The sequence below is a fragment of the Nicotiana sylvestris genome, chromosome 6 (assembly GCF_000393655.2).
Source record: "Nicotiana sylvestris chromosome 6, ASM39365v2, whole genome shotgun sequence".
NCBI classification, from domain to species: domain Eukaryota; kingdom Viridiplantae; phylum Streptophyta; class Magnoliopsida; order Solanales; family Solanaceae; genus Nicotiana; species Nicotiana sylvestris.
Window position 1 is genome coordinate 51,237,801 of NC_091062.1, and position 24,396 is coordinate 51,262,196.

Below are 24,396 nucleotides of genomic sequence, written 5' to 3' on the forward strand. Positions count from 1 at the left end.
TCTCAAGATATTGAGACTCGTCCTCATCTGCAAACCCCAAAAAGTCATTCAGCGACTTCCCATCAAAGACTACTATCTTGTCCCTCACTTTTGTTGCTTTGGAGTTCCGAACTGTGTGGTGAACATTGCAATAAAACTCCTTCACCATATGCTCGTTTGCAAATTCGACTCTCTCTTTGAAGAATCCCCAACCCTCTCTAGTGCGGAATTGTGCTTGCACGTGAGGGTTGAGTGGGACAAGATCGGCGTCTATGAACCGCCTTTCCGGAATCAACTTTCTCTTCGGCCACCATTCCCTGAATTTGTGGAAAACGACCTCGCTGACAAACCTATCCTCCCATGCTTCTGGTTTCCTGGTTCTCTCTATACCTCCAACCTGTGGTTCACCCCCTTCGGCATATCCTCCTCTATCCCCTGATATTGAAGCCGTGGGAGACGTGGAGTAAGTGCTCCCCTTGTCGTTTTCTGCTCCGGCCTCATCAGACGAGTCCGAGATAACATCGACTGGCTCCTTGGAAGAGGCTATATCATCATGATCCGGGGAAGGAGGGTCACGGAGTTGGAATGAAGTGGCCCTATGTATTGGAGAAGACTCCGAGGTAATGCTCCGTGACGGAGCATACTCACTCCCCGTGGAGTGAGATGCAGCTTTATCTGCTTCCCTGGTCTTAGGATTTAGCTTTACAATTCCTTTTCCCCTTCCCCCACAGGAGGAACCACCTCTCCCGGATTGTATTTGTTTCCCCGTTCGCTTCTTAGCCACATGTTTTTGAACCATTGTCTGCAAGGAAGACATGTCTAGCATTGTTAGTAAAAGCACATGATATGAAATGGACAGTTCAATTGAATGAAAGAATTGCATACACAGTTTCACAGACAGAGGAACGCGGACCGCACAAAAAGGCACGCGGTCCCCGCAGTTTACTGATTCACACAATGGTTTCTCTGAATGAATCGACGCGGTCCGCACTGTTTTGTGTTGCGGCCGCGTAGCTTCAGCGCGGACCGCACAGAAATGGACGCCGACCGCACAGGTGAACTGCCAAAATGGTGACTTCTCTGAACTTTTCACACGCGGTCCGCACTGTTTTGGACCGCGGCCGCGCTGGACTCACGCGGACCCTATAGAAATGTCACGCGGACCGCATGGAGGCGATTCATCATAGCGCACAAAAAAAGCCACGCGGACCGCGCAAAAATGTTGTGCGGCCGCATAGGGCAGATTTAACTGAGGCGAAATTTTTTTTTCTCTTTAAGTCTCATTTTGATCGGAATTTGACCCCTCAGTGTCCCTACTCAATTAATTACATGGATTTATGCCGCTAAGTATCACTAAACAATAGAAATCCAAACTAACAGTCATTGAGAATTAGTGAAAATAAGAAGTTATACTAGTAGAGAGTAATGAGAAGAAACAAAAAATTAGGCTATGCATGAAATGAACAAGATTTGTTACCATGGATTAGTGAAAAATCGACTAATTGAGCAGGGAGTGTGGATGAACAGTGAAAATTTAGAGCTCCAGATGAAAATTTGCAAAAAGGTTCAAATGAGGCCCAAGGCTTCTATTTATAGAAAAACCCTGGGGCTTTCAGCTTACCTACCAGCGCACCGCACAAAAATGGCCGCGGTCCGCGCTGGTTTTCTTTTAGTTACATTTTGACTACTCAGCCCACGCAGACCGCACTGCTTTGATGCGCGACCGCGTGGGAATTTATCAGAGACTTGGTAATTCCAGCTTCTCACACGTAGACCGCACAAAAAGGGACGCGGTCCGCGTTGAATTTTTTTCTGAGGATGAACTCACTGCTGCTCAAGCCCATGCGGACCGCACTGCTTTGATGCGCGGCCGCGTGGGGCAATTTCCATGGACTGATCATTTTTTTGTACTTCTTTCTTGCACTGGTTCAACATAATCCCTGCAACACTTCACAAATTATCAGCTCAAAAATCCTACTCTACAACAGAAAAACAAAGAAAAGGAAAAAGACATGGGTTGCCTCCCACGAAGCGCCTGATTTAACATCGCGGCACGACGCATGTTACCATCACAGTCATTTCAAATGAATGCGCGCCACCACGTGGCTGTCATCAATCTTTCCGAAATAATGCTTGACGCGATGCCCATTGACTCGGAACACTTCACCATTTTTATTTTTGAGATCAATGGCACCAAAGGGAGTTATCCCAACCACTTCAAAAGGGCAGCTCCACTTGGACTTCAACTTGCCCGGAAATAACCTCAACCGGGAATTGAAAAGAAGAACCATATCACCCACTTTGAATTCCTTTCCTCTGGCATACTTGTCATGAAGGTACTTCATCTTGTCCTTATACAAGGACGAGCTGGAGTAAGCATGTAACCTAAACTCATCAAGTTCATTCACTTGCTCCACCCGAAGATTTGCAGCTACATCCTATTCTAAGTTCAACTTTTTCAGCGCCCACATAGCTTTATGTTCCAATTCTACCGAAAGATGACAAATCTTCCCAAACACCAACCGATACGGCGACATACCAATTGGCGTCTTGAAAGCTGTATGATAAGCCCAAAGAGCATCATCCAATTTCTTCGACCAGTCAGTCCTATTTGCATTGACAGTTTTGGATAAAATACTCTTAATCTCACGGTTGGACACCTCAACTTGGCCACTCGCTTGAGGATGATAAGGAGTGGTTACCTTGTGATTTACCCCATACTTGGCTAGCAGAGAGTCAAAAGCCCGGTTGCAAAAATGAGAACCCCCGTCACTAATTATGGCACGTGGAGTGCGAAACCTCGTGAAGATACTCTTTTTCAAAAATGCCACCACACTTCGAGCTTCATTATTTGGCAAAGCTATGGCCTCAACCCATTTCGACACATAGTCAACCGCTACCAAGATGTATGTGTTGCCACAGGAACTTACAAATGGTCCCATAAAGTCTATCCCCCAAACATCAAAGATGTCAACCTCTAGACTTGTGTTAAGGGGCATCTCATCTTTCTTAGAAATCCCTCCGGCACGTTGGCATTCATCACATCTTTTCACAAAGTCACCGGCATCCTTGAACAACGAAGGCCAATAGAAACCACAGATCAACACTTTAGACGTCTTCCTTGCCCCGCCATGATGGCCACCATAGGGCGAAGAGTGACAAGCTTCCACAATACTCAGTTGCTCTTCTTCAGGAACACACTGACGAATTACACCATCGGTGCATATTTTAAAAATATACGGCTCATCCCAATAGTAATCCAAGCAATCCCGCTTGAGCTTATTCCTTTGGTTAGAAGAGAGCTCATACGGAACCACACCGGTAACAAGGTAATTGGCAATGTCGTCAAACCATGGCATGTCTAGCATTGAAACCGAGAGGAGTTGTTCATCCGGAAAAGCATCATTTATCTCAAGGCCGTCCAAAGGCCTCCCTTCCTCCTCCAATCGAGACAAGTGGTCCGCCACTTGGTTTTCACTACCTTTTCTATCAATGATCTCCAAATCAAATTCTTGAAGAAGAAGCACCCATCTCATTAACCTCGCTTTAGAATCTTTCTTCGTCATCAAATACCTAAGGGTGGCGTGATCGGTATGAATAATCACTTTGGCCCCCATAAGGTATGGGCGAAACTTCTCCATGGCAAAAACAATGGCAAGCAATTCCCTTTCGGTGACCGTATAGTTCCTTTGAGATTCATTCATTGTCTTACTTGCGTAGTACACCAGATGGAACATCTTGTTGATTCTTTGGCCCAAGACCGCCCCCACCACAACATCACTAGCATCGCACATGAGCTCAAAGGGCAAGCTCCAATTTGGTGCGGTAATAATGGGGGTAGTCGTCAACTTTTGCTTTAGAAGCTCGAAAGCCTCCACACATTTCTCATCAAACACATATTTGGCATCTTTCTCAAGCAATTTACACAACGGGTTAACTACCTTAGAGTAGTCTTTGATGAATCTTCAGTAGAAACCCGCATGTCCAAGAAAACTCCTCACCCCTTTGACAGAAGTAGGGGGAGGGAGCTTCGAGATAACATCAATTTTCGCTTTATCAACCTCAATCCCTCTTTTTGAAATTTTGTGACCCAACACAATGCCTTCTTCTACCATAAAATGGCATTTCTCCCAATTGAGAACCAAGTTTGTGTCTTCGCATCGGGCCAATACACGATCCAAGTTTTGCAAGCAATCACCGAAAGAGTCCCCGACCACACTAAAATCATCCATGAAGACCTCCAAAATGTCTTCCACCATATCGGTGAAGATTGCCATCATACATCGTTGGAAAGTCGCCGGTGCATTACATAACCCAAATGGCATTCGAGAGAAGGCGAATGTGCCATAAGGACATGTGAAGTTGTCTTTTCTTGGTCTTCCGGGGCAATGAGAATTTGGTTATAGCCTGAATACCCATCTAGAAAACAATAGAAAGCCCGGCCTGCAAGACGATCAAGCATTTGGTCCAAGAACGACAATGGGAAATGATCCTTTCTAGTCACCTTATTCAACTTTCGGTAGTCCATGCATACCCTCCAACCCGTCACAGTGCGAGTCGGAATAAGTTCATTATTGTCATTAGTCACCACAGTCGTTCCTCCATTTTTTGTCACACATTGTACTGGAGAAGTCCACGAACTATCAGAAATTGGATACACCACATCGGCGTCAAGCCACTTGATGACTTCCTTTTTAACCACCTCTTGCATGGCTTCATTGAGTCTCCTTTGATGTTCAAGAAACGGCCTAGAATCATCCTCCAATATTATCTTGTGCATGCAAAATGCGGGGCTAATACCCCGAATATCCACCAAGGTCCATCCAATTGCCCGCTTGCGCTTTTGAGGAACCGCCAAAGTGGCTTCAACCTGCATGTTAGTCAAGCAAGAAGAAAGTATAACCGGCAAATTAAAATTAGGACCAAGAAATTCATACCTGAGGTGAGGAGGAAGTGGTTTCAACTCCAACACTGGTGGCTCCTCAATAGATGGCTTGGTAGGAGGAGTTTTGCGATTTTCAAGATCAAGGGATAACTTCCTCGGTTCATAAGAATATGAGCCCATGCCATGTAATGCATTCACACACTCCACCCTTCTAGCATCATCATCAACATCCATGTTCAATAGCACGGCCTCAAGTGGGTCCTCAACATTAGCCATAGCGCTTGTGTCATCCACTATCACTGCCGTGACAATGTCAACAAACGAGCACACCTCGTTGCTATTTGGTTGCCTCATTGATTTGCATACGTGGAACACCACATTTTCATCACCAACACGGAAGGTCAATTCTCCCGCTTCCACATCAACCAAGGCCTTTCCCGTAGCTAGGAAGGGCCTCCCAAGAATGATAGGTACCTCAAAATCCACTTCACAATCCAAGATCATGAAATCGGCTGGCAATATGAACTTATCAACACGAACAAGGACATCATCAATAATTCCCAAAGGCCGCTTCATTGATTGAACCGCCATTTGAAGCCTCATAGAGGTTGGATGAGGTTGTCCGATTCCCAAGGTCATGAAGACCGAATATGGCATTAAATTGATACTTGCCCCCAAGTCGCAAAGGGCTTTTGCAAAGTCGGCACTTCTAATGGTACATGGGATAGTGGATGTGCCGGGATACTCAAGTTTTGGAGCCATAGAATGCACAATTGCGCTCACTTGATGGGTCATCTTGATTGTCTCAGACTCCATTGATCTCTTTTTTTGTAACCAAATCTTTCATGAACTTTGCATATCCCGGCATTTACTCGAGTGCCTCCACCAAAGGCACATTGATAGTCAAACTCTTCATCATTTCAATAAATTTCTTAAATTGGTTGTCACCCTTTTGCTTGGCCAACCGTTGAGGGTAGGGCGGATGAGGTCTAGGCAAGGGTGCCTTGGCTTTTGGCACCTCCGGTTCGGGCATATCAATGACGACGTGTTCCCTAGACGGTTTCACGGCCTCTTGAGTCTCCTCCTCACCCTCATCAATTGCAATTCTCCCATCATCATTTTCACTTGGTTCGACAACATCCTCAACTACCAACGGAATCTCATCATTTTGCAACTCATCTTCATCTACCGGAACTCGGTTATCTCTTGAGGCATGCACATCACCGCCTCTTCCACTTCGTGTTGTCACTGCCATCACATGATTGTTGTGCCCTCCCTTGGGGTTTACTACCGTGTCACTTGGTAGAGCACCCTTTGGGCGAGTATTTAAAGATTGAGAGATTTGGCCTAATTGCACTTCCAAGTTCCTGATAGATGTGTTATGCGAAGCTAATTGGGCCTCGGAATCTTGACTTTTTTTCATCATTTGTTCGAACATGCTCTCTATTCGACTCATGTCATTGCCCGACGAACTCGACCCTTGAGATTGGAACGGAGGCGGGTTATTGGGCTGTTGATACATTGGGGGCCTTTGATAGCCTTGCCCCCTATTACCTTGACCACCATTGTTGTTGTTCCAATTGTTGTTCCCGCTCCAATTTCCTTGATTCCCAGAATTATTGTTCCCCCAATTGCCTCCTTGATTGTTGTTGTAATTCCAATTGCCGCCTTGTTGATTGCCCCAATTACCTTGGGGTCTCCATTGCTGATTCCCTTGGTTGCCTCTATTCCCTTGGTAGTTGTTGACATATTGGACTTCCTCACTTTGGTCATCAAAACCTTCATTCGAATACCCACCACCATCATTGTTGTTGTCATATTGTTCACAATTACCTTGAGGTTGTTGTCCTCTTTGCCTCCTTTTCAACATAGAAACACCTTCCATTGCATTGACTTGGCGCGGGTTTTGGACTTGTTGCAATTGCGCCTTTGCTAATTGATTCATAGTTGTTGTAAGTTCGGCTATCGCTTGGCCATGATCGTGCAATTCCTTGTGCAAATGGATGACCGTGGGGTCACCTTGTGGCACGTTTGCTCGGCTTTGCCATGCCGAAGAGGTGTCGGCCATTTCATCAAGTACATCACATGCCTCTTGGTAAGAAAGTTTCATAAAATTCCCTCCGGCCAATTGGTTCACAATGCATTGATTTGTGGTGTTGATGCCCCGATAAAAAGTTTGTTGAATCATAGCCTCGGTCATGTCGTTATTAGGGCACTCTTTCACCATTGTTCTATATCTTTCCCATATTTCATGCAAAGGTTCTGTTGGCTCCTGCTTGAAAGCTAGAATTTCATCCCGAAGAGCCGCCATATGACTTGGAGAGAAGAACTTGGCAATAAATTTGTCCGCCAATTCATCCCATGTTGTGATAGAATGATTGGGGAGCCTTTCTAACCAATCCAATGCTTTACCCCGAAGAGAGAACGGGAAAAGCCTCAATCTCAACGCGTCCTCGGACACGTTTGTCTGCTTGCTACCCCAACAAGTATACACGAACCCCTTCAAGTGCATGTAGGCATTTTGATCGGAGGCACCCGTGAAATAACCTCGTTGCTCGAGCAAGGTCAGCATAACATTTGTGATTTGAAAGTTCCCCGCCCGGATTCGGGGAGGAACAATAGCACTGGCGTATCCTTGATTTGGTAGAACTCTGGGAGCCACTCTCGGCGGTTGCGGAGGAGGGTCTGGAATGTTTTTATTCTCATTTGCATTTATATTGACATTCCGGCCTCTCCGTGGAAGCTGAGGTAAGACCTCATCTTGTTCTAGATCTTCTACCTCCTCCCCCGCTATCACATTGCCGAGAGGGTCATTTGCATTAAGAGCCATGGTACCTGATTGATCAACACACAAAATTAGTAAATAAGAAGGAAAGAGAAGCAAAACACAATACTAGCTACACAGATAGTCAACACCGTAAAGATCCCCGGCAACGGCGCCAAAAAGTGATCGCAGCAGACTCAACCTAAGGATGAGTGGGTGCTAATACTTTTACCCAATAGCGATATCGGGGTCGATTTTCCACAGGGAACTTCAAATTGGAGTCGAGTATTTGTATGGTCTAGGATAGTGTTTTAGCTCATAATTGATCTTCTAACATTTTTGGTTTTCTTTTGTTTAAGAGCTACAATTTATCAACTACAGTTGTAAAACTAGGTTATGCTAAAATTATGATTCTAAATTGTATGCAAGATAGATAAAAGCACTAGGGATGCAGCATTTACCTAGGTGGTCCACTAACGGGTAGAAATTCCTAATGCAAGAATGACGAATATGGGGCTTATGCTATAACCGTTGCACCTTTTACACCCACTCTCACACCTCTCGGTAGAGAGAGTGATTTTGCTCAATTGACTCTCTCGAGACCAATTGGGTAGGCTAATTTGCCCAAGCAACTTATGGTTCAAGTTGGGTAATTACTCTCTCGAGGTTTAACCCGTTAATTGGGACTACCATTCTCATGGGTCCATCCCGATTCCTTGTTGGAGTTAATCTTGAGGTCATAGACTCTCTTTCTCAAGAAGAGTCAAGACCCACTAAGCTAGACTTAGTGTTTGCAACCACCAAATCTTAGTGAAAACTTAAGATTAATCCAAATAGCAAACACCCAACATCATTCATGCACTAAACAATCACACCCATCAATTTCCCACACTAGGGTTGAGCCACAACCCTAGCTAATGGGTTTAGCTAGACATAGTAGTAACAAAAATCAAAGAAATAATAGATGAAATTGACATAATAGTTAACTACAATGTTAATCTACTTGATTCCACTTTAAAACTAGAAGAAATGGCCCAAAATAGGCTGATAATAGGGTAATACGAGTTCAGCTGCTCTCTGCTCTCGAACCGCTCTCCAAAAACTCCTGATAAAAAGTAAAATGTTCTATTTATACTACACAGGAAAAACCGGACAAAAATACCCCTGAGGGTCTAGCGCGGACCGCGCACAAATGACGCGCGGCTGCGTAGGGCTCTGGGTCTTCATTACTTGCATCTGGTACTGGGGGGCGCGGACCGCACAAAAGTGACGTGCGTCCGCATGAACTTCATCCACGCGGACCGCACTGATTAGGTGCGCGGTCGCATGGGCTTTTGTCTCGAGTGATTGCTTCTCTGATTTTCTTAGGCGCGGACCGCACAAAAAGGGATGTGGACTGCGTTGGAACTCGGTGCGGACCGCGCGAGAAGAGGCGCGGACCGCGCAGCTTATCTTAAAAATATCATGGCCTCTGAACTTTCCTGCGTGGCCGCGTGGCAAAACAGTGCGGTCCGCGCAGGTTGAACTTGGATATGCCCAGCTTCTGAACTCTGCTGCGCGGCCGCGTGACAAAACAGTGCGGTCCACACAGGTTGAACTTGGATATGCCCAGCTTCTGAGCTCTCCTGCGCGGCCGCGTGACAGAACAGTGCGGACCGCGTAGGGCCTTTTGATCCCCTCTTTCAGTTGTCTCTTGACACTTGGCAGATTTCACTCCTTTTTGTGTCGATCTTTAGTATTTGTCATCTTGTCGCTCAAACCTGCAATCAAGTGTCATTTGTAAGCATTTTGGGACTATTATATGGCAATAAATGCACAAAGCGCAGGTAAGAATGGGTATAAAAACATGCAGAAATCGCAGTTATCAGTAAGCAAATAGAAGAAAATGAGTTTCATTAAAGTTTGACATTTTGGGATAAAATACGGTCCGAGCTATAGTACCCGGTATTTATGGACTAGTGACATACAAGGTACCACATGACAATGATACTAAGGTGTATAAGGTGTGTTAAAAGTGAGTAGTATTTTAAATAATTTGAGATAATTCTTAGTTATGTGTACAATTGATTAATTGTGGGAATATTTATGATTAGGTGGCCACTTGGCATCAAGCTAAGACAAAGTGGCACCAATATGTAATGAGTCATAAGGCATTTCTTTACATGTATAGGAATTATCCTTTTCTTGGTCAAAGTGGCACCAGTTGGTTATAGGAATTATCTTTGCTTGGTTATAGGAATTTACACGTATAGGCATATATGTATGATGAGTCATAAGTGGCCACAAATGCCTCAGACATAATGAAAAGAAGTTGCTTCTAACATTTCTATGCATGAGTTGCCATTGTTTGTTTCATCTCTTTAAAAGTTAAGTCCATCTGTAGCACTTTCACATGCACCTACTGTTGTTTCCATTTATTCTCCAACGAAAAAAACTTCAACGTTGGGTGAGATTATGCGTGAGATGAAGATGGTCATATTCACTAATTGACGGATGAGCTTCAATAAATTCCATACAAGATCCGATTATGCGTGAGATGCAATTCTAAGAAAGCACGGTACAATCTTTCTCGAGAATATCATGCGAATTTTTCCCTACTCCGATCCATTGTTACGTGTTGTCGCAAGTGTCGTGCGTTAGAGGGATTGTCAAGAGAATTGGCTCAGGTATGTTAAGGTTATCCCTTCTTTCTTTTGGAATGGTCCAAATAATACAAATGAAACGAGCAAAATACGCAACTTTCATAAATGACTCTATTCATAGAAATACCAGGGGTACCCATATTTTTTATTCTCTATGTGAATTATTATTATATCTTCTGTTCATGGGTCCCAGAAAAATATGTATTTGACAAAGTATATCCGAAAGGCATATTGATTGTTATGACATTCCGAGAAATCTTATTAACGTATTTTTATTCATTTCATGCATTTATACATGTACTTTGACCCAAGACCAGATGTCGTTATATATGCGTATATATGTATAATATATTTATATGGGATATGGGAAAAATGTTACGGCATTATATACGTACCACCACCTGATTAGCTGGTATACGTTGATGATTTTGCCCACAATGGTTGAGATGATATGATGGGATGCCCTCAGAGGCTTGATGATATTATGAACACATGTACCTATGCACGACATGACATTCATACGCATATGCATTACACTATGAGTATTTCACGATTTACAGAGTTATTCAGATTTACATGTCGAGTCTTTCACTCCATGTTTCTCTCATGTCTATTATTTACTGATTTTCATTCTTTACATACTTGGTGCATTATTGAAGTTCCTTTTTCCTGGGGACGTTGCGTTTCATGCCCTCAGGTCCCGATAGACAGGTCGAGAGTCCTTCAAGTAGGATATCACCTCAGTAGAAGATGTTGGTGTGCTCTATTTGCTCCGAAGTTGCTTATTTGGTCAGTACAATTAGGACATGTATTGATTGGTCTGGAAGGGCTCAGTCCCGACCTTTATGATATTTAGGTACTCTTAGAGACTTGTAGATAGATATTATGTATACGAATACTTGTATAGCCTTGTCGGCCTATGTTTTGAGTTTATAAAGGATCATGTTGGCCTATTAGGCCCGTATGTCACGTGTATATGATGATGTAAGAAAGATACGTTACGTTGATACTCGATTGAGTAAGGTACCGAGTGCCCGTCGCGGACCATCGGTTTGGGTCATGACAAAAGTGGTATCAGAGCAGTTCTTTCCTAGGGATGTCTGCAAGCCGTGTCTAGTAGAGTCTTGTTTATGGGTGTGTCATGCACCACACTTATAAGCAGGAGGCTACATGACATATAGGACTATCGCTCTTTCTTCTTACTCTAGATCGTGTGGTAGAGCTCACTTATAAGAATTCAAACTCCTAACTTCTATTTTATTCGTAATAAGACGATACCTACTATTGGTAAAAGATTGAATGTGGCTATGGAAGAGTTGAGTTAGAGGAACTCCATTTTTCATGGTACTTATGATGAGTAAATGTAAGGCCTTTAGTAGATCATGTGTGTACTAAGACGTGTAAGCCTCTTGATAAAGAGCCTTAAAGAAAGAATATCTATCCACCCCTATGGTGAAAGGTTGTGAGAGATTCAGAAGATAGATGCAAGTTTCAACAAGTTAAAGAAGTAAGGTGAAGAAGGGTACGAGGCGCTCACTTAATGAAGATTACCACTATTTACAACTCATGTAGAAAGGTATAAGCATTTTGAGTTACCTTCAATAGTCACAAAGGTATGTACAATTGGTCACACCCATTCCAGTTATGCCCTATGGGGGTTAGCGAAATTAGTATAAGAGGAGGACGGGATATCAGGATCCGGTTGGGGTTAGAGTAACCCAAAATGATGGGTGGATTGTTTGCGTCAGTTGACATTTCCGAAGGATATTGCAAATGTGCTAATACATCTTCTCATGAGATACCTAGATGTTGCACTCTAAAATAGTGCAGCTAGGTATGAGTACTACAAAAATAGGCACTGAAAGCCTGGAAGGGATAAATATTACCTTAGTGTGACTCTCATCCCTAGTAGAGCAAGGACATTGAGCAACCCAAAAAGCCGATGTGTTACGACCCCAAACCGGACCCGGTCATGATGACACCTCTCGTGAAGACAAGGCCTGCCGACCCAATTCCCAAATTCAAATCAATAATTTTAATAAGTCAATTTAATGCCTCTTTCAAATTAATCAGATATTGCATAATATGAGTTTAAATGAACACTGCAGAAATAGATACAGCCTGACATCATGGTGTCACAAGTCACGAGCATCTACTAGGGTCTAAATACATCTGAAGTTCTGAAGTGTACAAAATACAGACTAATGAAGTAAAGAGGGAGAAAAGCAGTGCCGACACCGGCAGCGACCTTGCTAAACTCCGATGACTCTGCCTCCGATCAGCCAAAACCTGCTACAAGGTGTAGAAATACCTAAATCTACACACAAGGTGCAGGGAGTAAAGTGAGTACTCCAACTCAGTGAGTAATAAAGGTAAATGAAATATGAGCAGTAAGAAATCACGTAAGCATATCAACATGATGTATAGAAGCAGTATAAAACCATTCAAGAAAGAAATGAAGTTGTGAAATCTCTTAAAAGCATCTTAGCCCAGTTCATACTTCTTTAATAATACCTTTTTAACCATTCAGTAATAAAATGCAAAGCAACTAGAATAGATATGCACTAAAGATCCGCCTCTCAGGCACAAATACACAATTTAACGGTAAATGACATGTAAATATGAAAGATAAACAAATAAAGGTTCACCCCTAGGGCACAACGTTAACAGCTCCGCCCCTCGGGCAATATCTCAGAAAAATACCAGCCTCTCGGGCAATCACATAGAATGGTACCAGCCCCTCCGGCAATCATACAGAACAATACCAGCCCCTCGGGCTATATCTCACATCACAATGGGTGCCCGCACTCACTGGGGGTGTGCAAACTCCAGGAGGGGTCCCTTACGGCCCAAGCGCAATATTAAGCCACCTCGTGGCATCATTAACAGGCTCTCGGCCTCATATTAATATCAACAAGTCACCTCATGGCGTACATATCTCGGGCTCTCGGCCTCATAATCAGATCAGTGTATCACTATTGTGGCGCGCAGCCTGACCCAAAAGATATCCTCACAATACAAGCCATCAGCCTTACTCAGTCAAAATCACATAAGCCACTCGGGCAACAGTAAAACATGATGCTCAACCCAAAAATATTATTTGAAATATCATTTCAAGTGTTAAAGCAAAGTAAACTTCGTTGAGTTTTGAAAACAATGAAAAATAACATGATTGAGTTCAAGCATAAAGTCAAAATAATGAGGAAATATCAACAAAAATCCCCGAAGGGTTCAAATAGCTGGCACTAGGCCCAAATATGACATTCAACCCAAATAATGATGATAACAAATAGTGTTTAATCAAATATGCGGTAAAATCATCAATCGGGACAAACCAATTCACAATCCCCAATCGTGTATGACCCCACGCTCGTCATCAAGCGTGTGCCTCACCTCAATATAGCACTACGATGTGCAATCCGGGGTTTCAAACCCTCAGGACAACGTTTACATTCATTACTCACCTCGATCTTGTCCAAACTCTAGCCCGCGATGCCTTGCCCGCAGGAATTGACCTCCGGTTGCTCCAAATCTAGCCAAAATCAGTACATAATCATTAAAATATGCAAAGGGAACAAAGTCCACATAAATATATCCAATTTAACATCAAAATCCCGAAAATGCTTAAACCCGGACCCCGGGCCCACGTCTCGGAATCCGACAAAATTAACATCAATGGAATCCCAATTCACTCACGAGTTCGTACATATCAAATTTACCAAAATCCAACCTCATATGGTCACTCAAATTCTCCAAATCCACTCTCCAAATTCAAGCTCTAATTTCCCTATTTTTCCTCAGATATTTCCACTAATTTTCATGATTAAACAATGAAATAATCACCATAAACACAAGGTATAAAGCCCAAGTAGCTTACCTCTTTGGAAACACTTAATCCCCTCTTGAAATCACAGCTTGGAGCTCCAAAATCCCACAAAAATGGTGAACAAATGACTGAAAATCACGAAGGGGCATTTTTATACATTCTGCCCAGCATTTTCGTACCTGCGATCCCATAAGCGCACCTGCGCTTCCGCTTCTACGGATTTCATTTATTCCTTTAGATTCTGCATCTGCGACCCAGGTATCGCACCTGCGACCTCGCAGATGCAGTCAAGATCTTCGCTTTTGTGGCCAGCATCCCTTCTGGGGTCTCCTTTACGCACCAGCAGCATCGCACCTGCGGTCACCAATCTACAGGTTCGGAAACAACAGAAGCAGCAAATTTTCTGCTGCAAAACTCCAAGTCCGACCTCCCGATAACTATCCGAAATCATTTTAAGGCCCCCGGGACTTCAACCAAAAGCACAAGCATATCCCAATACCATATTCAAACTTGCATCAATCTTCAAAACACCTCAAACAACATCAAATCAACCCAAACACATCAGATTCAAGCCAAACTTTCCAAAATCTTTCAAATTCCGCTCTTGATCAAATACCCAAGCAAAACACATCTGAATGACCTGAAATTTTGCACGCACATTCCAAATGGCACAACAGAACTACTGCAACCTCCGGAATTCCATTCCGACCTCTATATCAAAATTTCACCTATCGACCGGAAAACGTCAAAATCTCAACTTTGCCAATTCAAGCCTAAACCTTCCACGGACATCCAAAATGCATTCCGATCACATTCCTAATTCCCAAATCACCTAACGGAGCTAACCAAATTATAAAAATTCTGATCCGAGGTCATATACAAACAAGTCAAATCTTGGTGAAACCTTTCAAATACAAGCTTCAAATTGAGAACCGTTCTTCCAAATTTCATTCTGATTACCCTGAAAACAAAACTAACGATCTACATGAGTCATCATACATCACACTGGGCAAGTCATGCCCGAGAACTGGCAATCAAAGATGCAAAAGCTCAAAATGACCGGTCGGGTCGTTACATCCTCCCCCACTTATACATACATTTGTCTGCGAACCTGCCCATAGTTGTTCTAAAAGCCAACCAATCGCTGAATAACCTTAACATGCATATACCCGGGTGTGATCCCACGTCACCCTATCTCATATAGGTTCGATAACACATTGCAACTGAAATTTCACAACCCAATCTAATCCATAAACCATAGAACCACTTTTGCACTTCTAAAATCATCAATACGATTAGAATCTCACATTTATACTGTGAATAAGTCCGAACAAGCTATAACAAACCATATCTGCTATCTCAGGTGCAATCACATGATATACCACATAACTCAAACAGTTATTGTGATAACTTCTAATCACAACAGCTACACACAACACCCGAATACCGATAGAAAAACTCTTATCAACTAAAGTCTCATCCCAACACTTTCATATACTGCCAATGGTCGCTAAAACACGTGGTAAGCCATAACCATTTCCCAGATCAACCATTCATGAAGCCACTTCTTCTTTGGCAAATACCACAGCAAATTTCTGAGCCGAAGCTCGATATTATCCTTCCAACATGCTGAAATTGAATTCGTTCGTATTCATTAATGATCCCAACGATCTCATCTAATCCAACACACTAATTTGATGACATGACACATCAATATAGGACTAAGCCACAACTTGCACAATACGTGCACCAATAGGCAACAGTCCGAACATACTCAAATCATGAAAATGACTCAAATGAAAGAGCTGTACCTCAAGCTCACCAGTACCACCACAACACAAGGCTGAGAACTCGTCTCACATCATAGGAACAGAACACACGAATCAAACCCGCAAGTTCATACCTCCACATAACTTCACTGCAATGTACGACCCTATCCAAACACTGCTCCACATGAAACACCTCAAGTCACTCTGCTCGAAGTTGATGACCACGCGCAATTGATGTATAGAACCAAAGTAAATCATCATAACCATGGTAAAGCAAACACATAACACCACACTACCCGAAAGGACATAACCAATACGCCATTCACCGAGCAACACCCAATTTCTTTTCCCGCTTGACTTTTACTATGAAACCCAAATAGAACCGCACCATCGGTGCCCATAACCAACAAATCATAACATCTCACAATACAGAAAGATGACTTATAGATCTCCCCATATTACTAATAAGCTCAATAACAATCGAATCAACACATCCCTCAACAATACAACTCGGAGCCAACCAGGCCGACTCAAGTTAGAACACACATCCATATTGGCCTGCCAACGAACCCCTTATCAAGGGAACCCTGAAGCTCCTCCTTCAATTTCCTTTAACTCTTCCGATGCTATACGATACAGTGCCCAGCCTCAAATCAATACCGAAATCAACAACCTTGTTTGGCGACATGCTCGGCCATAGGAAACACACCCGAAAAGTCACTCACCACCGAAACTGAATCAATGGTAGGAGTCTCTACACTGACATCCATCACAAAGGCCTAAATAATTAAAGACAATCCTTCCAGCGATCTGCTGGGTCTTCAAAATATAAAACCACCCTATTACGAACATAAAATCAGTCGAACCTCGCCACTCAATCCGTGGCATTCCCGGCATAGCCAACATTGCCGCCTTAGCACAATAGTTCAGAATGACACAACGCTAAGACAACTAGTTTATACCCAATATCATATCCAAAATCGAACATGCCAAGCAGCAAAAGATCCACTCTGGTCTCCAGACCCCGATAGTCACTATACAATACCGATACACACAACCCACAACCACAACATAACCTGTTTATGAGAACTTCCGGTCTCCAAATCCATAAAGCACACGAATCACCATATCCGATCCCAATTCCGTTGTCCGAATACATACCACACCTCTAATACCCAATCATTCTACGTGAGATACTCTAAAAATTTTCTGTGCCGCCAAGCAAACTCTAATATTAGCAGTTGATCTAACAAGAAAATGCTGCAGTACTACCGAAGTACCATCAACTTAATCACATAGCCTTTTTTTGAAACATATACCCTCGTCAAATTACCTCCAATTAGCAATACGGTTTCCTTAATCATCTGAAACCTCCCAATGCCTAAGAGTTTTATGGCCTTCCTTTCAGAACTGAACTGCAACCTTACACATGAAAATGTCAAGCCTACGCCACATACCGCATAAAACAAACCGTCTGAGGGTAACCATGAGAACTTTATATCTCATTCCAAGCCACAAGCAACTATGTACCCAACCAACCAAGAACTTTCCATTGAGCCCAATCTAGAAGAAAATCACTATACATCCCCAAGCCTCTCACGCCAGCAGAAAATATACATCTCAAACTGCGGTAGAAATCAACTCGAACTCTCTGACTCCCTTTTGCACAAGACAATCCTTCTGATTCAACCAAGCTACGCAGACCACTAACACCTAAGAGCATTGCCGTGAAATACCTGTAAGAACTCATTACCTCGAACACCCCCAAGGAACTAATCATATCCTTACCATACCGGTCTGACCTACTATCAAGCTATCCCATTTATCCAAGTTTCCTTCTGGTTTACCTTCAACTTGATGCGTCTTCTTGCTATAACGCCATCATTCCTCAATCCAGACTCACCATACAAGACTCAAGCATAAAACCACACTGTCTAAGGCTCACAAGCCACTGAATACTCTCTTAAATATTCCTAAAAGCACTACATTTAAAATACATATCCCAAAGAGACTTCCTGCGAATCTGAAACCATTACCTCCACCTTCCTGATACTGATGTTTAGAATGCCATAATTGATATAGAAATGACACAAGTCTTGACATCCTCCAAATGCAATCCTCAGCTTCTAGCCAGAATAGAACCTGAAAATCTTCAATTATTACATGAAAATCTTGAACTCATTAGAACCATTCCCGAGAGTCATTCACTCTACTCAAACTGCAATTAGCCTGATCAAACGAACCAAACAACCTGTGCCTGATTAGCACTTCTGACACTACCGAATATAACCTTACCTTAATGCAACCAAGCAACTTCCTATTCTATGCACCGCACACCCTTACCCATAACCACTCAAGACATCCCGTGCTTCTCATACACCTATGAAGCATAATATAACCTTTGTCAAAATTTTCCTTTACTCGAGCCATCCTCGGTCTCAATTTTTGCAAGCCAGAACTAATTCACCAGCACGCCTCAAACTGGAACCAACATAGCACCTAACCGTGCAACCGCCTAACCAATAGTAGACTCCCCTACTTGGCTCGAAGCCATATACCAAATCACACACAAAAACTCATAACGCATATACTCTATTGCTGCCATAATACCATAGTGAGATTAAACTCAATCCTTCATAAGCTCGTAAAATACAAACCACATGGTACTTTAAATCTTCTGCAAATCTCGCATTCATCCTCGCAACAGTCAAGCCCACTCTCTTAAGCGACCCAAATTTAAATTTTAACACATATTGTTCACTTGTAAATGAGATCTTCTAACAGATAACATAAGGATCACACAACCTCAAAACACTCCGCATGAGATAACCCACCTGCTTTGCCTCCAACTAACATTTCTGAATACCTTCCACCATTATAACCATTACGCAGTCACTTAGTCTCCCTGAGCTTGAACTCATACCGAAACATGAGATTTATTTCCCTCCCAACTAGGAACATGAAAATATTCTTCACGCGCCCATAACTCGGGGCTACACCTTGAATCAAGATGGAATTCAAGCACCTAATAGTTCTTCTATCCTCCAGCAGACCCTTCTCATCACTTCAAAAACATATGGATACATCTGGCAGTACTAACATACTCATCGCATAGTTATCCAGCCGTCACTTCCACTAATAGGGACACTACCGAACATATAAGTTCAAAAACACTTGCTCACACAGTCAGCACCTCGGTGCTCATGCTATAGGCAAAGATCCGGCCTCAAGTCCTCTAAACTGGCCCAACATCGACTCACAAAGATCACATCTCGCCCCTCAATCAGGGAATCACAAGCCATCGATGCACATCTGATACTGAGCGCTCATGCGCGCATATGAACGCGTGGAATGAATTCAAGAGTTACTTTTCAAGCTTAATCAAGGACGACGATAAGAATGCAAGAATGTGAAGTTTTACTAAAGGTTTTGCAGCCTCTCGAGGATAAATACAGACGTATCCGTACCGATCCACGAGACTCTATTAAACCTACTCATGAGACCTATGTAACCTAGGATCTGATACCAACTTGTCATGACCCCAAACCAGACCCGATCGTAATGGTGCCTCTCGTAAATACAAGGCCAGCCGACCCAATTCCCAAATTCAATTCAATAATTTTAATAAGTCAATTTAATGCCTTTTTCCAATTAATTAGATATTGCATAATATGTGTTTAAATGAACACTGCGGAAATAAATACAGCCCGACATTGAGGTGTCACAAGTCACGAGCATCTACTTGGGTCTAAATATATCTGAAGGTCTGAAGTGTACAAAATACAGACTAATGAATTAAAGCTGAGAAAAGCAGTGTCGTGAACACTGGCAGCTACCTTGCTAAACTCCAATGGCTCTGCCTCCAATCAGCCAAAACCCGCTATCGGGTGTAGAAATACCTGAATCTGCACACAAGGTGCAGGCAGTAAAGAGAGTACTCCAACTCAGTGAGTAATAAAGGTAAATGAAATATGAGTTGTAAGAAATCACGTAAGCATATCAACATGTTGTATAGATGCAGTATAAAACCATTCAAGAAAGCAATGAAGATGTGAAATCTCTTAAAAACATCTTAGCTTAGTTCATACTTCTTTAAAAATACCTTTTTAACCATTCAGTAATAAAATGCAAAGCAACTAGAATAGATATGCACTGAAGATCCGCCTCTCTGGCACAAATACACAATTTAACAGGTAAATGACAGGTATATATGAAAGATAAACACATAAAGGGTCTTCCATTGGGCACAATGTCAACAACTCCGACCCTTGGGCAATATCTCAGAACAATACCAGCCCCTCGGGCAATCACATAGAATGGTACCAGCCCCTCGAGCAATCACATAGAACAATACCAGCCCCTCAAGAAATCACATAGAACAATACCAGCCCCTCGGACTATATCTATTACGCCCAATATTACATCAATATTACGTCCCGCAGTATTATATTACGACAATATTATGTTCTGCAGTAATATATTACGATGACGTTATGCCTTAAAGTATTACATTACGGTGATATCACGCTCTGCAGTATTAAGTTACGACAGTGTTGCACCCTGTAGTATTGTGCGTTGAAATTTATTGTAAGGTAATCGACATCAGTCCAAGGAAAAGATTATTTGAAGATTATAAGGATTGTAAGTAATGAATAAATTCGTGAAGGTGAGAAGGGAAGCAAGTCAAAGAAAATGAATTTCCGTCCAAGTTTGGCATTTTGGGGTAAAATATGCCCCGAGCTAAAATGCGCAGTATTTATGGACTAGCACCATGCAAGGTACTATATGACCACGGTAGTATAACATATAAAGTATATATGAATTATTTAGTAATAAATAGAATTTTAAATAATTTGAAATAATTCCTAATTATGCGGGTAATTGGCTAATTATTAATTTGAGAATATAAATATAAGAGTTGTCTTGTCCACGTGGGACCATGGAAACAAAAGCAATATATGACTAATGTGGAATGCTAACGGTGCTGTCACAATTTGGGGAGGCGTATCATTGTGATTATCATTTTTCCAAACTAAATTCCTACTAACAAAGAGCATAATCACAACTCTGTTACTTGTCATCTAAATGCACTATTTCCATAAACAAATGATTGGTGAGGCAAAAGCTTCAAAGAGGCAATCATATTTTGGTCACTAATCAAAGGTTTCGCTTTCATGTTCACCATAAATATTGATATCATTACAATAAAATATCAGTACACACCATCTTCATGTATACTGCAATCTTTTTCCTTAGGTAAGTAAGGAATATATATATATATATTCCTGCATAATGAAACCTCAGAGAAGGAAATAGAAAAATAGAGGGGAATAACTTGTTCTTGCCATGTACTTTTGGGAAATTGAGACATGGAAATAGATGTGGAGTTACGGTCAAAACAGATTTCACTTGTAACACTGACTCTATTGGAACTTTCTCTTTCGATACTTCAATGATTGGCTCATGCAGTAATTATAACATCGTCTTTCCTCCATTTTTTAGGAGATTGTTCATGGATACAAGTAGAAATTTGGTGACAAAGGTATGTTAAGGCTATCCCTTCTATTCTTTTGGCATGATCCATACGATACGAACGAAACGTGCAAATGCAGAAATTCCATTAATGACTCTATTCATAGAAGTATTAGAGATATCTATGTTCTTGAATTTTCACATGCCATAATATTTTATCATCTGTTCATGTGTCTCAGAAAAATACGAAAGTTGAAAAGAGTTTACTTTATGATATTATTGAGAGGAAAAATGGTCTTATGACATTCCGAATGATTTTATTGACGTGCTTTTCATGCATTGCATTCATGTGTATTGACCCATGACCAGATGGCATTATATACGCATATATATGTAAATATATGTATATGAGATATGGGAAAAGGTTACGACGTTATATACGCACCACCACCTAATCAGCTGGTATATGATGATGATGTTGCTCATAGTGGCTGAAATATGATTCAAACGGCGTTATATACGTGTATATATGTAAATATGATTCAAACGGCATTATATACGTGAATATTTGTATGTATATATATTTATATCGGATATGGAAAAGATTATGTCGTTATATACGCACCACCACCTGATCAACTGGAATACAATGATGATTTTGCCCACAGTGGCCGATATGATATAATGGGATGCCCTCAGAGGCTGATGATGTTATGAAACATGTACCTATACATGACATGACATTCATACGCTTATGCATGATGCTAAAAGTATTTTATAATTTACAAAGTTATTCAGACTTACAGGTTGAGTCATGTACTATATATTTCTTCAATGTCTCATATGTATTTATTTATGTGCCTTACATACTCGGTACATTTTTCGTACTGACGTCCCTTTTGCATAGGGACGTTGCGTTTCATGCCCGCTGATCCCGATAGACAGGTCGAGAGCCCTCTAAGTAGGCTATCAGCTCAGCGGAAGATGTTGGTGCGCTCCATTTTCTTCGGAGTTGCGAGCTTGGTATGTATGATTTAGACGTGTATTGTTTAGTATGGAGGGACTCTGTTCCAACATTTATGACATTTATTTACTCTTAAAAGCTTGTAGACAATACATATGTCATGTATGTGAAAAACTGTGCGGTCTTGTTGGCCTATGTTTCGTGTTTATAAAAGATCATGTTGGCCTTTTAGGCCCGTAGGTCAGGTGTATATGATGATGTAATAAGAAAGATACGTTACGTTGGTACTCGGTTGAGTAAGGTGCCGGGTGGCCGTCGCGGCCCATTGGTTTGGGTCGTGACAAAAGTGGTGTCAGAGCAGTTCTATCCTAGGGAGTCTACAAGTCGTGTCCAGTAGAGTCTTGTTTATGGGTGTGTCGTGCATCACACTTATAAGCAGGAGCCTACAGGGCATTTAAGACTGTCACTCTTTCTTCTTACTCTAGATCGTGTGGTAGTACTCACTTATAAGAATTCAAGTCCCGAGCTTCTATTTTTATTCGTAATAAGATAATGCCTACGTTTAGAAAATGATCGATAAGAGATATAGCTGTGGAAGTGTTAAATTAGAGGAACTCGACTTTGTATCATGCTTATGATAAGTAAATATGAGGTCTTTAGCAGATCATGTGCGTACTGAAATGTGTAAGCCTCTTGATAAGGAGCCTTAACGCAAGAATGCCTATCCACCTTTATGGTGAAAGGAAATGAGAGATTAAAAAGATAAATACAAGTTTCAACAAGCCAAAGAAGCAAGATGAAGAAGGGTACGAGGCGCCCAGCTAATAAAGGTTAACAGCGTTTATAATTGAGGCAAAGGAACATAAGCTTTTTGAGTTATATTCAATAGTAACAGAAGTATATACAATTGGTCGCACCCCTTCCAGATATGCCCTATGGGAGTTAACAAAAGTACTATAAGATGATATGATGGATGAATTGATTGCGTCAGTTGACATTTTCGAAGGATATTGCAAATGTACTAATAGATATCTTTATGAGACACCTAGATGGTGCACTCTAAAATAGTGCAGCGAAATATGAGTGCTACAAAGACATGAACTATAAGCCTTGAAGGGATAAATGTTACCTTAGTATTGCTCGTGTCCCTAGTAAAGCGAGAATGTTAAGCAACTTGAAGAGCCACTGGATAGAGTAAAGGAAAGCTAAAAGCGAAAGAATGTCGTATTGAAGTTTTCACAAGAAAAGGGATATGCACAAATATTAGCAAAATAATGAGAAGAGGAATAAGAAAGCATTATGAATAAGGTGTGATACATGGATGAAAACGGTCGAGTGTTATAGAACCTATAGTCAAATGAAGGAAGAGATAAAAGGTGATGCGCCTTAAGACAACGAAAGAGTATAGGCCATAAGGTTATATCCTCATTTCATGAAATAAGTTCATGACTCCAACACGACTACCAGAGGGGAGAGTTAATCCCTAGAGTAACAAAAATCATTATGGACTGATAAACAAGACAAACTAAATATGAATTACGGACAGAATGATTGGAAAGTACTCGGCATCATGGGAATTTCATATCGCATTTCGGAAATAATAGGATGGACAACAGAAGAAGGTTTATGAGAAATTCAGAGAATGTCCATTCAGGAAGACGCTTCCCTAAAGCAAGCAATGTTAGCAAAGTTAATCTTAAGGGACTGTGTGTACCAATTATATTAAGTGTCACCCTTGCGAGTAAGGGAATTTGTCATTCTTGAATAGAAGGATTGCCTCAAGACGAGTAAGGATCATTGATGTTGAGAAACGACGCTAAGGATGAAGAGGTAAAACATCTATAGGTAAATCCTCGTGGCTTCAGCTTTTAGTACACCCCTAAAGGGGGGAATATGGAGTAATGTGGCATTAAGTCAGAATTAAGTGGTTCTAGTGACTATGGAGTGGTAAAGGAAGAGTGCGATAAATGATAGAGGAATGAGATGACACTTATGCAAATCTTACAGATACGCTACGATTTAAGAATATTGTGCAAGCACGACGTCAAGAAGAGGAAGTAAAGGTTCCTGCCCGAGCTGTTATTAATAAATAAGG

At 41.7% G+C, this 24,396-nt stretch overlaps 1 protein-coding gene across 1 annotated transcript; it reads right to left on the minus strand.

Annotated features, from left to right (window-relative positions):
* Window positions 1-2,054: 2,054 nt before the first annotated feature.
* LOC138870597 (uncharacterized) lies at window positions 2,055-6,119 on the minus strand. The gene is made up of 5 exons (XM_070148420.1): window positions 5,883-6,119; window positions 5,339-5,686; window positions 4,514-4,849; window positions 2,519-2,536; window positions 2,055-2,417 (listed from the first exon to the last, which is right to left on the minus strand). The coding sequence occupies exons 1-5, from the start codon at window positions 6,117-6,119 to the stop codon at window positions 2,055-2,057; spliced, it is 1,302 nt and encodes a 433-aa protein (XP_070004521.1).
* Between the last annotated feature and the right edge of the window lie 18,277 nt (window positions 6,120-24,396).

Bases quoted from the DNA above. Each gene is read 5' to 3' on its own strand.
- LOC138870597 (XM_070148420.1), bottom strand. From the start codon at position 6,119: ATGGCAGTGACAACACGAAGTGGAAGAGGCGGTGATGTGCATGCCTCA. The intron at 5,687-5,882 runs GTGCCAAAAGCC...TTACAAAAAAAG, and splicing joins TTGATATGCCCGAACCGGAG to AGATCAATGGAGTCTGAGAC. The intron at 4,850-5,338 runs GTACCTATCATT...ACTAACATGCAG, and splicing joins ATTGTGAAGTGGATTTTGAG to GTTGAAGCCACTTTGGCGGT.